Raw genomic sequence first — 10,711 nt, 5'->3', positions numbered from 1 at the left:
TATGTGTCAAGATCATCAGATATTAGATCCCCTGCGTTTGACCTCGGGAATTAAAAACCGAAACTGCCGCTTCTGTAGCAGCCGAATCGGGACTTTGCCGTCGTTCGTCAGCTCGGCCCGTACCGTCCCGCCCGTCGCCACCGCCCCAGAACTCACCTACCCGCGGCCGCCCGAGGATTCGGTCACGACGCGCCGCCGTAGGCCAGAAGGGCAGCGGAAAGCCGCGAGCTGCGCCCAGCGACCCGAACCCTGCCGAGGACGACCCGCGGCGGCCCGCTCCTGGCGCCGCGCCTCAGGCACTCAGCGGGAAAGCACCGCCACCCCTCGCGCCCTGCAGGAGCCCCAGCCCGGCCCGCTGAGGTCAGCGGTTCAAACCCGCGGTCGGCGACCGCCGCCGCTGAGGCCGTCGGGAAGCAGCGCGGCACCGCAGTACGGTAACCGGGACGGGCCTGGGCGGGGCTGCGCCTTCCCGCCCTGGGTTGCTACCTCCCGCGGCCGCCATGGGTTGGGAGGAGAAGCAGGTCCGTGGGTACAGCGAGTTCGTACAGACGGCGCAGAGTTACCACGGCCGGCCGATTTTCGCGCTCTTCTGCGGCGACAAGGATGCCAAGGGCCAGAGCTGGTGCCCGGACTGCGTGACGGGTGAGGTCCGGGGCGGGGGGTGGCTCCCCTGGGAACTCCGGCCTCGGCCCGTGCGGAGCCCGCGCTGGTGCACGGCGCTCGGCAGCCGCTCTCATTGGTGCGAGGCAGGCGGAGCTGCGCCGGGTGTCCTCCTGGGGTTCGCGCGGAGGGAACACCAAGCGGTCGCGGAGCGCGTGGAGAAGTGCGGGCTGCCGTCTCCCACTGCGGTGACCCCCGTCGTTAATCGGGCCGCCATTGCAGGCCGCTGACTGGGAGCTGCCACAGCGGTGCCGAGCCGCCCACGCGTGGAACGTTACGCTGCGCAGCAGAGGCTGGCACAGAGGATGGTTTTTCTGTCTCGGCAAACAATTCGATGTAAATCTTACATGAATCCATTTCTGCTTTGCCTAAAAAACACTTACACTTACACTTAGTGGTGTCTGGGAATGCAATACGAAGGCGTTATGAATGCATTACACTGAACTTTCTGGATCATACTTGCTGGATTACACAGGGCAGCAGCTTGCTGCTGTTCTGCTCGGCCTCCTCCAGGCAGCAGACTGCATGTTCTTCTGACTTGTCAGAGCAGCGGTTGGCCTTCGTGCAAAGGCTGGTCCCTTTTAACGTTGAGTATATACATCCTGCAGTGCCTTTGGATGACCACATGAAACAGAACAGATCTCTGCCCAAAGCAAAGCGTTCATTAGTAGTACTAAATGCTCATGATATTGTAGCATGGTGTATTAACTATTAACACTGAGCAATTACTCTCTAGCTGAACCAGTTGTGAGGAAGGAACTTCATAACATGCCTGATGAGTCAGTGTTCATCTACTGTCTTGTTGGAGACAGAGCCTAGTAAGTAACTGTTTTAATGCAAACAACTGACATTACTTCGCTTTATCTGCCCTGGAGGCTAACTAACCTGTTGGTACTAGTGACTGAGTTAGTTCTGTGACTGTACAGGTCCACACTTCCCTTAAGTGGATTATTTGCATGCTTGTTCTAACACAGAGGCTGGGGAGGTGGGAGGCAGAATCATCCCTTTGAAAGAATTTTAACAGTCAAATTTCAAACTGTATTTTTACAAGTTCTGTTTAACTACACTCTTTGCTAACAGCTGGAAAGATCCTAACAATGAATTCAGGAAGAATCTGAAACTAACAGGAGTGCCTACACTACTTAAATACGGAACAGTAAGTCATTCAACATATGCTGTGGATCTACATGCATTCAAGTGGGAAACTGACAGGAATTTATGACAGTAAATGTGTTTGCCATACACATTTTCTTATACCTTTTCTTGTTTCAGGAGAACAGACAATGTGGGACACCTTTCCGCATGGATGAAAACCCATGCACTTTTTCTAGCTCAGATTCATTTTCTCTCAGAGAACTGCCTCTCGCAGAATGCCCTCTGTAATGAACTTATCAAATATACACTTAACACATCTTGTTTGAGGGGCAGGCTAAATACTTAGCAAAATGATGTCAGTTTTCTGACTTGCAGCTTCTCAAATATTAAGAACTCCAAATGCTGAATTATAGAAGTGGAGCAGGATTGTATGTAGTGTACTCTCACTCCTGTGTACTCTCTTCTTGAAAACATTAACATACAGCACCAAGCTTTAGCTTTGACCCATTATTTAAATCATCAGTTACTTTTGTAGGAATGCTTAAAAGAACAGAAAATATACAGGCATTTTTTCATCTATTATTACACTGCTTTCTCCACTCCACACACCAGCTCCCACTTGCCATCTAGCAAGAACAGTTGCCATAGCATGGCTAATATTATTAGGTATGAATAGCTCTAGTCTAGAACAGATTTTTTAATTACTCCTAAAAACATCTTTTCTTTCAGCCTCAGAAGCTGGTTGAAGAAGAATGTTTTAAAGCAGATCTTGTGCGTATGTTGTTTACTGAAGACTAAATTCTCCAGCAGTCAATCATTTATGAAGATGTTTATCTTGTGTTGTCTTTTTGTGGAATCCTCACTTCCCTCCCCTCCCCCCCCCAAACTATCATGTTTGATTACTTTTGACCAATCAAGATAAATGTCATTAAATTCTAGGTTCTAACCTACTAAATTCTTGCACCAAAAAACTGTTTTCTTTTCTTCTTTGTTTGCCAAGTCTCTTTACAAGGAAGCCAAGCTCCAGATATAAACCAAGGCAGTAGCCTGCATTTACTGAACAGTAATACTTAATGACTAAGTTACACCTTTAATAGCGGAGGAGCGGGAGGTAGAGAGGAGCAGGTAGAAGACCAGAAAAAAATACTTTTTCTTCCTGAAGCGAATTTGATGCAGCTGCTGAAGCTTTTAAGCTAAATTTTCAACACTAGCAATGTTTAGCAGCTTATCTGTTCAGCAGCAGGTATGAGCCGAGGGCTAGCAGTCTCTGTGTCGCTGACTGCACTGCCTCACCTACTCCTACAAGAATATGAAATACATGAATACAGCATGAGCACAATCTAAAATATGAAAATGAAATCCCTCACAGCTACCATGATCTTCATCCTTACAGAAAAAAACCAACCCAACAGCTATACAAGAACACATAATGCTTCTTCAATTTTATGAGCATTTACACCACCTTTGTACCAGAACCCAGGAAGGAAACAGGGCATTGCTTTATCTGTGCCATTAAAGTTTGTCATTAAAGTGGAGCACTTATCTCTGCTCCACTCTGGTAATCCTTATCTCTTCACACTGCATTTTTTGTCTCTCAAATACATTGTCAAGTGTAAATTACCCCTGCCCACCAACCTCCCATCAAAAAACCCCAGCTAAACAGAACGGACAAGTAATAGCTCATCTCTGTTTCCAGGCAAAAATTACAAATTAATTTTGTGCAACAACCATAATCACTTTGCTCTTAAAAAGCACTACATTAAGATGTCACAGTTGGAGACATATTGTTCTCCACGGAATGTGCCTATGCTGGAGAAACTCCTGAATGACACTTTTTGTTGATACAGCAATGTCAGTGCCCTCAAAAAGGAGGTTTGGTTTTCAAAAGGAACAAATACCAGAAGTAATACTTGTAACAAGATTGCCCATCCCACAAAAGACACGGCAGAAGTCGGTGTTTCAGTCTCCTCTTGTAAAAATGTTACAAGTTGCTAAAAGACAAAGTCACCAGACATCAAAAACTAAAAGCAAACACATGGCAAAACCTACAAAAGACTTTGTTCCTTTCTTGTAGATACTTGAATTAATGCAAAGTACATTTTATCATCATCTTCCAAGTGCTTTTCATTTCACAGAGGTGTTCTGTTGCTGCTCTGCTAGTGCTTGCTGGAGGCGCATTCTCTTCCGTGAATAGTGCTGCCAGTGAAGGATCTGCTGCTCATCAATAAACTTGGCACACTGAGCATTTACCAGTTCTTTGCGAAAGTGTTCATACTGGAGCAGCTCTAACATATGCAAACACTGAGGATACCTGGATTTAAAAAAAACACAATTTACAAGGTGCACTAGAACTGGAGTCTCCAGTATCTCTCCAATTCATTATTTTAGTCATTTAGTGCCTTACTCAAGTACCTGAAACACTGAGGGCTGTACCTTTTCCATGCACTGTAACTTAATACCTTCAGTAGCTACAAGGCTAGAAAACACAGAATCCAATAACAATATAAATACATACGTGGAACTGATTAAAATAACTTTTCTAAATACTAGCGTTCATTAAAACAAATACAAATTAACTGAATAGCTCTTTCCAGAGCTCATTTAAAGTAAACAAAAACTTTTCAAAAACTGAGTTTTAACATTAATAAAAAGAAATGAGAAAAATGATTCTTTGTGTAGCTATCAACAGGGCAAAAATCACTCTCAGAATGTTCTTAGTGGGCTGAAGTAGTTTTGTCCCGTGATGTTCAGTAATCTTGCTTTATGCAGATATAAGGTGCAGATAAAGGTTGCAAAAGGGAAATTCCATGCATAAGTCAAGAATGAAACGTTCTTTAATTGTGCCTATCCCAGACTACAGGAAACAGGAAAATTTATACTGTGTATAAACACAGTGCAGGTTTTGGTTGCAGGGAGAAATCAAATATGGACATGCTACTTTACAGTGCACAGCAGAAGGTAAAAGTCATTAAAATGCAGAAACCTGAGGGCTTTTAATACTTACTTCAAGTATTTTGCATATTCAGGTTCTTTCCAGTACAGTAAATATTTAAGATAGTTTACAAAAGCTTTGTCTTTGAAGTATCCTCTTTGTGCAAGAACTGAAATAAGAGACAAGGAATTGTCAGCTACAGAAATATGAAAAATTTGCCAAACCTCATGAAAATGTATTCACAAAACTATAGAAAGGAGACACTTGGGTCATCATTTTATCATTATAAGTTTTTACAACTCAGGAAAAAATAAACACAAAGGGAAAAATATATCTTAAGTCAGCACTCTAAGTGTAGTGAGTTAGTCTCACACATGTAACTTATACAGCAACAAGGATGTGATGTCTTCAAAAATAGGAACTTCTGACATCAAAACTGTCAGGGAAAACCAAAGAAATTAAGAATTCCACCTGAAACTATTATAAGCATTAGTGAAATGTTGGTTTCAGATAAAGGAGTACTTCTAAGTACCCCTTCCACCCACACACACTGTTTACCAATAGACGTAATCATTAAACTGTTAAATAACATTAACTCCTCAGGATTCCTGACGTTACGTACTCACAGTTGAGGTAATTGGGATTTGCGAGGCACTGAACAAACTCCAACTCCAACTGGAACCGAAGTCGATTTCCTGTATCATCTGAATCCATGAGAAAAAAAAAACAGTAAAAACTGGACCTACATGCCAGATTTAAGTCAGTTTCTCAATTTGAGCCACAAAGATAGAAACATTTAGAGAGGAGATAAAGCACTAAGAGCCCACAATAAGTATGGGCTCATCTGTCAGTCTTTTCTATTACATAAATAAGTGTTGGGCCCATGTTAATACATGTGCTATTGTTTTTTTTTAAACAACTAAAAACAACGCAAATAATGGAGAAATGCCCTCTGACTCTTTATGTAGAATAAAGGAAAAGGGAAGGGAAGGGAAAGGGGCCTGTTTTTAGTGCAAGGAAAATATAAGAAGGCAAGAAAAGAATACTACAAGCAGCTCACTGAAAGCTTCCTTGCATGTAATTTAAGAAATGCTTACCGTGAGGCTGCTTTTTTTGTTTGTTTTGTACAGGGATGTTTCACTTTAGTGAGAATCCTGCAGTGTTCTCACACTAAGGGTGTACAGCGGGCACTGATGACAGCCCCAGGGGTCAGCACAAGATTCTACTGTTCTGTGACAAAAGGGTTTGGGAGCTGGGCTTGCTCAGCCTGGAGTAGGCTCAGGGAGAAATCACTCTGGTCCTTCAGAGTGGAAAGGGAGCTTATAAAAAAAGATGGAGACTTTTCACCCTGACTGACAACAACAGGACAAGAGGGAACAGCTTTAAACTCAAAGAATAGGAAGCTCAGGTTACATGTTAGGAAGAAATTCTTCCCCGGGAGGGCGGTGAGGCCCGGGCTGCCCCGCTCTGTGTGCGCCCCATCCCCGGCGGTGCATGAGGCTGGGCCGGAAGGGGCACCGCGCAGCTGCTCCGCCGGGAGGTCCGCAGCGCGCGGCAGAGTCGCAAAGAGCCGATCTGCAAAGTCCGCTCCGTGCAACCACTCGGGGCCAATAAAAGATTCAGCTCCTCGACCACAGATGCAACATGGGATGTCCGCTGCCACGGCGTCCGGGCGGGTAAGAGCCGCGGTGTCTCCATGAACGTCGCGAAGGGATCCAATGGGGCAAACGGCCTGAGAAGGGCAAAGCCGGGCGGGCAGAGCAGCAGGGCTGTCCCGAGCCCCTCTCCCGAGGAAAACCATTCCTGTCCGGCCCTAAACATCGCTCCCGAACCGGCCCGAACTCTCCGCACGGCAGGACCACCGGCGCTCTCTTGCTGACCCGCACTCGCTCGCCCTGCCCGAACCTCACCCCGCCGCTCACCTGCGTCCATGGCGGCCTGCTGGGCTCCGCTCCCCGCCCGGGCTCAAGATGGCGGCGGGAGCGCCCGCTGTCGGCAGGCGGAAGTCCGGCGGGAGGTGCCGCGAGGTAAGCTGGGAAGGCTGGTGTCTGGTGTGGAGCTGCTTTAATTAAGTGCGTGTAAAACAACCTTCTGAAATAAACTAACGTTGGAGTAACTTTTTTTCCCCTTGTCTTGAAAGGGAGCTGTTACCAGACAGGCAATACAATTGGAAGGTACCTTTAGGAGCAATGTTCTGGTATGGATTTTTTCCAAGGCATGTGTGTGCTTTTCTTGCTTTCCCTTTTTCCTTTTTCCTTTCCTTTCTTTTCCCCCCTGGCAGCCCATGGTGAGCTGATCTCACACACCCTCTACAGTTTATTTATAAGTTTTATCGTAGTGAAAGCAGTTACACAGGTGCACCAGGGATGCAGAACAGGACGACACTATTGCATCTGGAAAAGAGTCCAGCACTTGGGTTGCAGATTTATTCCTAATGCTGCATTTGTGTCTGGGATCACACACTGGATGTTCACATCTTGGTTATAACAAAGACTGGTGGGGTTTAGCGCTGTCAAGCTAGCTGAGTTGCTTTGCTGCTGTGATTACATTACTAGGCACTTGTGTAACAGTATGCACTATACAGACTCGACACGAATCCTAATTCTTTTTTAAAATTGGTGATTTGTTGAACTATTTTCAGTGTCTCAGCATTTTCCTGTCATGCTATCTCTTTCTATGTAGTGTAACTATTCCCCCCCCCGGTCCCACTAGAAATTAGGTTATAAGACCACCTTAAAAAAGACTTCTGCATTGCTTTCCTTAATAAAATAGTTTTGTGTTTTGTTTCTTTTTTCCCCAAGGTTTTAGTGGTTGTGGAGTACTACCATTACTATAACAGAATTAGCAGGTCACTCCCCAGTAAATACAGACTTTGTCTAAAAGCAGAGATCAAACATATCCCATGCATCTGCGGCGCTATTCTGGAATGCGATTTATCTCCCAAGACTGACTTCAGAGGGGAGAATCCTAAGAAAGGCTTGGTCACATGAATTAAATTACTACGTAGGTCTGCCAGAGTAAAGTGCAAGAATGCAATTCTTAGCCATCAAAACTAGGAATAAAATTGAAAGTTGGAGTCATATTACAAAGACTAAGAGCATTCTCTAGGAAAAGCTGGATTTATTTATGCTTTAAAATATTAGCTTAGTCAGACTTTCAGGGAAGAGGTATTAAGCTTTGTGTTTGAGCCAAGAATTTTCCTTTTTATCATCATGAAATCGTAACATCACTGCTTCAGTTTCACTTTTTATAGGAGCTGAACTGCTATCTCTATTGTTCTCTGTTTGAGCACTGGTGTTCAACCCTTGTTTTCCTAAAGCATTTTGAGATTATGGTCATAGTAGATCCAGATACAAAACAGACACTAGCTAACAAACAGATCAGATAAGATTTTCTACCCAAAGCAAATAAAGCTATTCAGAGTTTAAAATTACACTCCAAAAAGGGACACTTTGCTGCAGTAGTAATTCTAGACAGCAGCGGGTAAATGACAATAAAATCGGTGTGAGATGTCCCTATAAATTATATATTTAGGAATTATATATTTATACATGGGAGAAAGTAGAGTCTTGTATAATTTTCAGCAGAGTTTTACAACTGAGAACAGTAATCTTGTTGAACAGCATCATGCCCAACACTTGGACTCTCAGACATCTGCTTTTTCTGTAGAATGCAAACTTATGCAGACATGGATAATGACATCTTAAAAGATCTTACTCATAGAATGTAATACAGAATTTTGCAGACTGGTGAGCAGTCTCCTTCAAATAGAGTTAAATAACAGAGAACAGAGCATGCACTATGTTAGCATTATGTTATATTTATAACCAGCCAGTACAAACTCTGCAATTTTTTTACTCCAATGTTATAATTGTAATTGAATAGAAGCAAGATCATAGTTATCACTGACTGAAACAATTGTTAGAGCATATTTAGTTAAAGGCTTAACTATTCATGAAGTTTTTTGGTTTTTTTTTTTTTGAGGTCAAGTAACGGGCTGGTAATATACATGTCAGATGTGAACCTATGACAGTCACAGTAGAACAATCTTAACTTGAAGACTATTAAACTCCATTGAGCAAAGAAGTAAGTTTGGCAAAAGGGTGCAAAAAGACTCATAAGTCTGTGGTTTACAGACATGGCAGCATGTACTCATGTAACTATGGTACTCCTCCACATATAGAAGGGCAGTGTGAAGCCAAGAATTCCAAACTAAAAGGCAAATGTTCTGAAAGCATTTTTTTCTTTAATAAATTGGTTAGAAATGTCAGTCTTCTTAGGACATGCAGAATGCAGATAACTTTGAGGTCAGCCTTTTGTAAGGAGCAATATGCTTTGAACTTTAGATCAATAATGCAGTGAACATCTTCATAAGGTACTTCTTGTCATTTTGAAAGAAATTTTAAGGAAATAATTCTGTAGTGAACCAAGAAATGTGGGACCCTATTTAAAAAATAAATAAAAAATAGAGAAGCATCCTGGCTCCACAACTGACAAGAATGGTTGAAAATGTGACCTCCTCCTCCATAACAGCCTAAAGGTTCAAGAGCTGGATGAGGAAACCATCACCCCCACGTGCAGAAGTACTGGCTAACTAAATTTTGGATGTCTAACTGAATTTTGGATGTCTAGTTTAGGTTGTTTGGATTTGGCTATACCAGAACAGCAGGTAAATTGTTTTTGTAGGTTTTGTAACTGATAAATGCATTTGAATCCCCCTCCTCCCAATTTCCAGACATGAACAACAGAAATAAGTAGTAGACTATTTGACAGAGCTTCCCTAACAGCTCAGAGACTGAATTCTTGCCTGGTCAAGGTGGTCAAAATCTCAAGGCTTTCCTGAAATTTTGAGAGGAGTGGAAGAGCACAATTGTCTAAAAAAATAAATTTGGTAGAAGATCAAGCACATTCAAGTTGTTCATCCCCAAAATGCGGAATGGGCCAAACTGCTGTAACGTGCTAGAAACCTAGATCTGAAAGAGCTTTAGATTTAAGGATGTTTAGGACAAGTGCTAAACCACATGCAGTACTGAGATGTATTGTTATTAGGAGAAGCATTTCCAGTGTGCAATACTCCTAGCCACCAGGCCTATAATGCTGATGGACATAAGTATTAATATTTAGATAAAAATGAGTCATGTGAGTGAAATCATCGGGGCTAATTTAAATAAATAAATAAATCATTGTTTGGATTTTTTTTTTTCGTTATCATTTCACCTGCCTGATTTGAGGAGAAGCAGAAGAACAAGATTCTTCTGATCTTGTCCAGAAATATAGAATATATGCACTTGAAATAGTATCGTACTTTTATAGCTGAAGAAAAGAGTACTAGAAACACAAGGTCTGGTAATGAAAATGTTGTCATTCATGGAATTCCTTCCTGCTGGCAAGTAAAACTTAACTTAAAATATCCCATACAAACTCACCCACAAGCTCATCCACCCATGATGAAAATAACTTTAATTCTTGGTCACTGCAGAGGTGGTGTACAAACAGTTACAATTTCATAGATGCCTACCTAAATATTTGGCAAGAGCATAAGACCCTTCTTTAGTTGCTTGCTAGCCAACCTGTCAATACTTATAGTTAAGACTGTACAGTATTCAGGCAAACAAAAGTGCTGAATTCTTTAGGGAGCAAATCTAAATATAACTCATATAGACAAGTCCCATTATCTCTGAATGTCAGGCCTACAGTAGAATGGATTATGTCCATGTATACTTAAATAATGTGAAGTAACCTGGAGCTTATGATTAATTACACAGCAGGGTAAAACACACCTTGATGTCTTACTTGTGTTATGTTCAATTTTATTTCTTGCTGTATTGCGGAGTTAAAATGTTTTTCTTTCTCGTGAGTATATTGAGATCAATATAATACTTTACATTTCCTTAACTGGCTCTGGATCTCTCACCAGCTTAACTCTACAATTTGCTTTGGAAATTCAAGAGAAAACATAAAAATCTAGTGCAAGGTTATCCTGATTAGTCTTTCTCTTGAATTACAGAAGTAATTATAAAAACA

At 42.4% G+C, this 10,711-nt stretch overlaps 3 protein-coding genes across 10 annotated transcripts in view; 2 read left to right on the top strand and 1 right to left on the bottom strand.

Moving 5' to 3' along the window:
• The first annotated feature begins 1 nt into the window (after position 1).
• Positions 2 to 2,621, top strand: TXNDC17 (thioredoxin domain containing 17). 2 transcript variants are annotated; one of them, XM_072353928.1, is made up of 4 exons: positions 386 to 642; positions 1,397 to 1,478; positions 1,741 to 1,816; positions 2,485 to 2,621. In XM_072353928.1, exons 1-4 carry the CDS (start codon positions 501 to 503, stop codon positions 2,551 to 2,553), a joined length of 369 nt encoding a protein of 122 aa, XP_072210029.1. In that variant the 5' UTR covers positions 386 to 500; the 3' UTR covers positions 2,554 to 2,621. The 2 variants fall into 2 exon arrangements, with proteins under 2 accessions (XP_072210028.1, XP_072210029.1); XM_072353927.1 differs by lacking the exon at positions 1,397 to 1,478 and having other exon boundaries at positions 2 to 642.
• Positions 2,622 to 3,706: 1,085 nt separating this feature from the next.
• On the bottom strand, positions 3,707 to 6,729 carry MED31 (mediator complex subunit 31). 5 transcript variants are annotated; one of them, XM_072353936.1, is made up of 4 exons: positions 6,610 to 6,729; positions 5,314 to 5,391; positions 4,760 to 4,856; positions 3,707 to 4,066 (listed from the first exon to the last, which is right to left on the bottom strand). In XM_072353936.1, exons 1-4 carry the CDS (start codon positions 6,617 to 6,619, stop codon positions 3,880 to 3,882), a joined length of 372 nt encoding a protein of 123 aa, XP_072210037.1. In that variant the 5' UTR covers positions 6,620 to 6,729; the 3' UTR covers positions 3,707 to 3,879. The 5 variants fall into 5 exon arrangements, with proteins under 5 accessions (XP_072210037.1, XP_072210039.1, XP_072210036.1 ...); XM_072353938.1 differs by having other exon boundaries at positions 5,310 to 5,391; positions 6,610 to 6,723; XM_072353935.1 differs by lacking the exon at positions 6,610 to 6,729 and adding an exon at positions 6,101 to 6,494.
• The window catches only part of XAF1 (XIAP associated factor 1), a 34,828-nt gene continuing 30,691 nt past the window's right edge, over positions 6,575 to 10,711 (top strand). For 2 of the 3 annotated variants that reach the window (XM_072353931.1, XM_072353930.1), the window contains exon 1: positions 6,598 to 6,714. In XM_072353931.1, the coding sequence (XP_072210032.1) occupies positions 6,618 to 6,714 (97 nt within the window). In that variant the 5' untranslated portion in view covers positions 6,598 to 6,617. Of the gene's footprint in view, positions 6,715 to 10,711 lie in introns of all 3 variants that reach the window. The other variant, XM_072353932.1, reaches the window with a different exon arrangement.

This window comes from Excalfactoria chinensis, chromosome 19 (genome assembly GCF_039878825.1).
Source record: "Excalfactoria chinensis isolate bCotChi1 chromosome 19, bCotChi1.hap2, whole genome shotgun sequence".
Lineage (NCBI taxonomy): Eukaryota > Metazoa > Chordata > Aves > Galliformes > Phasianidae > Excalfactoria > Excalfactoria chinensis.
This window is presented reverse-complemented; position numbering and strand designations above follow the sequence as displayed.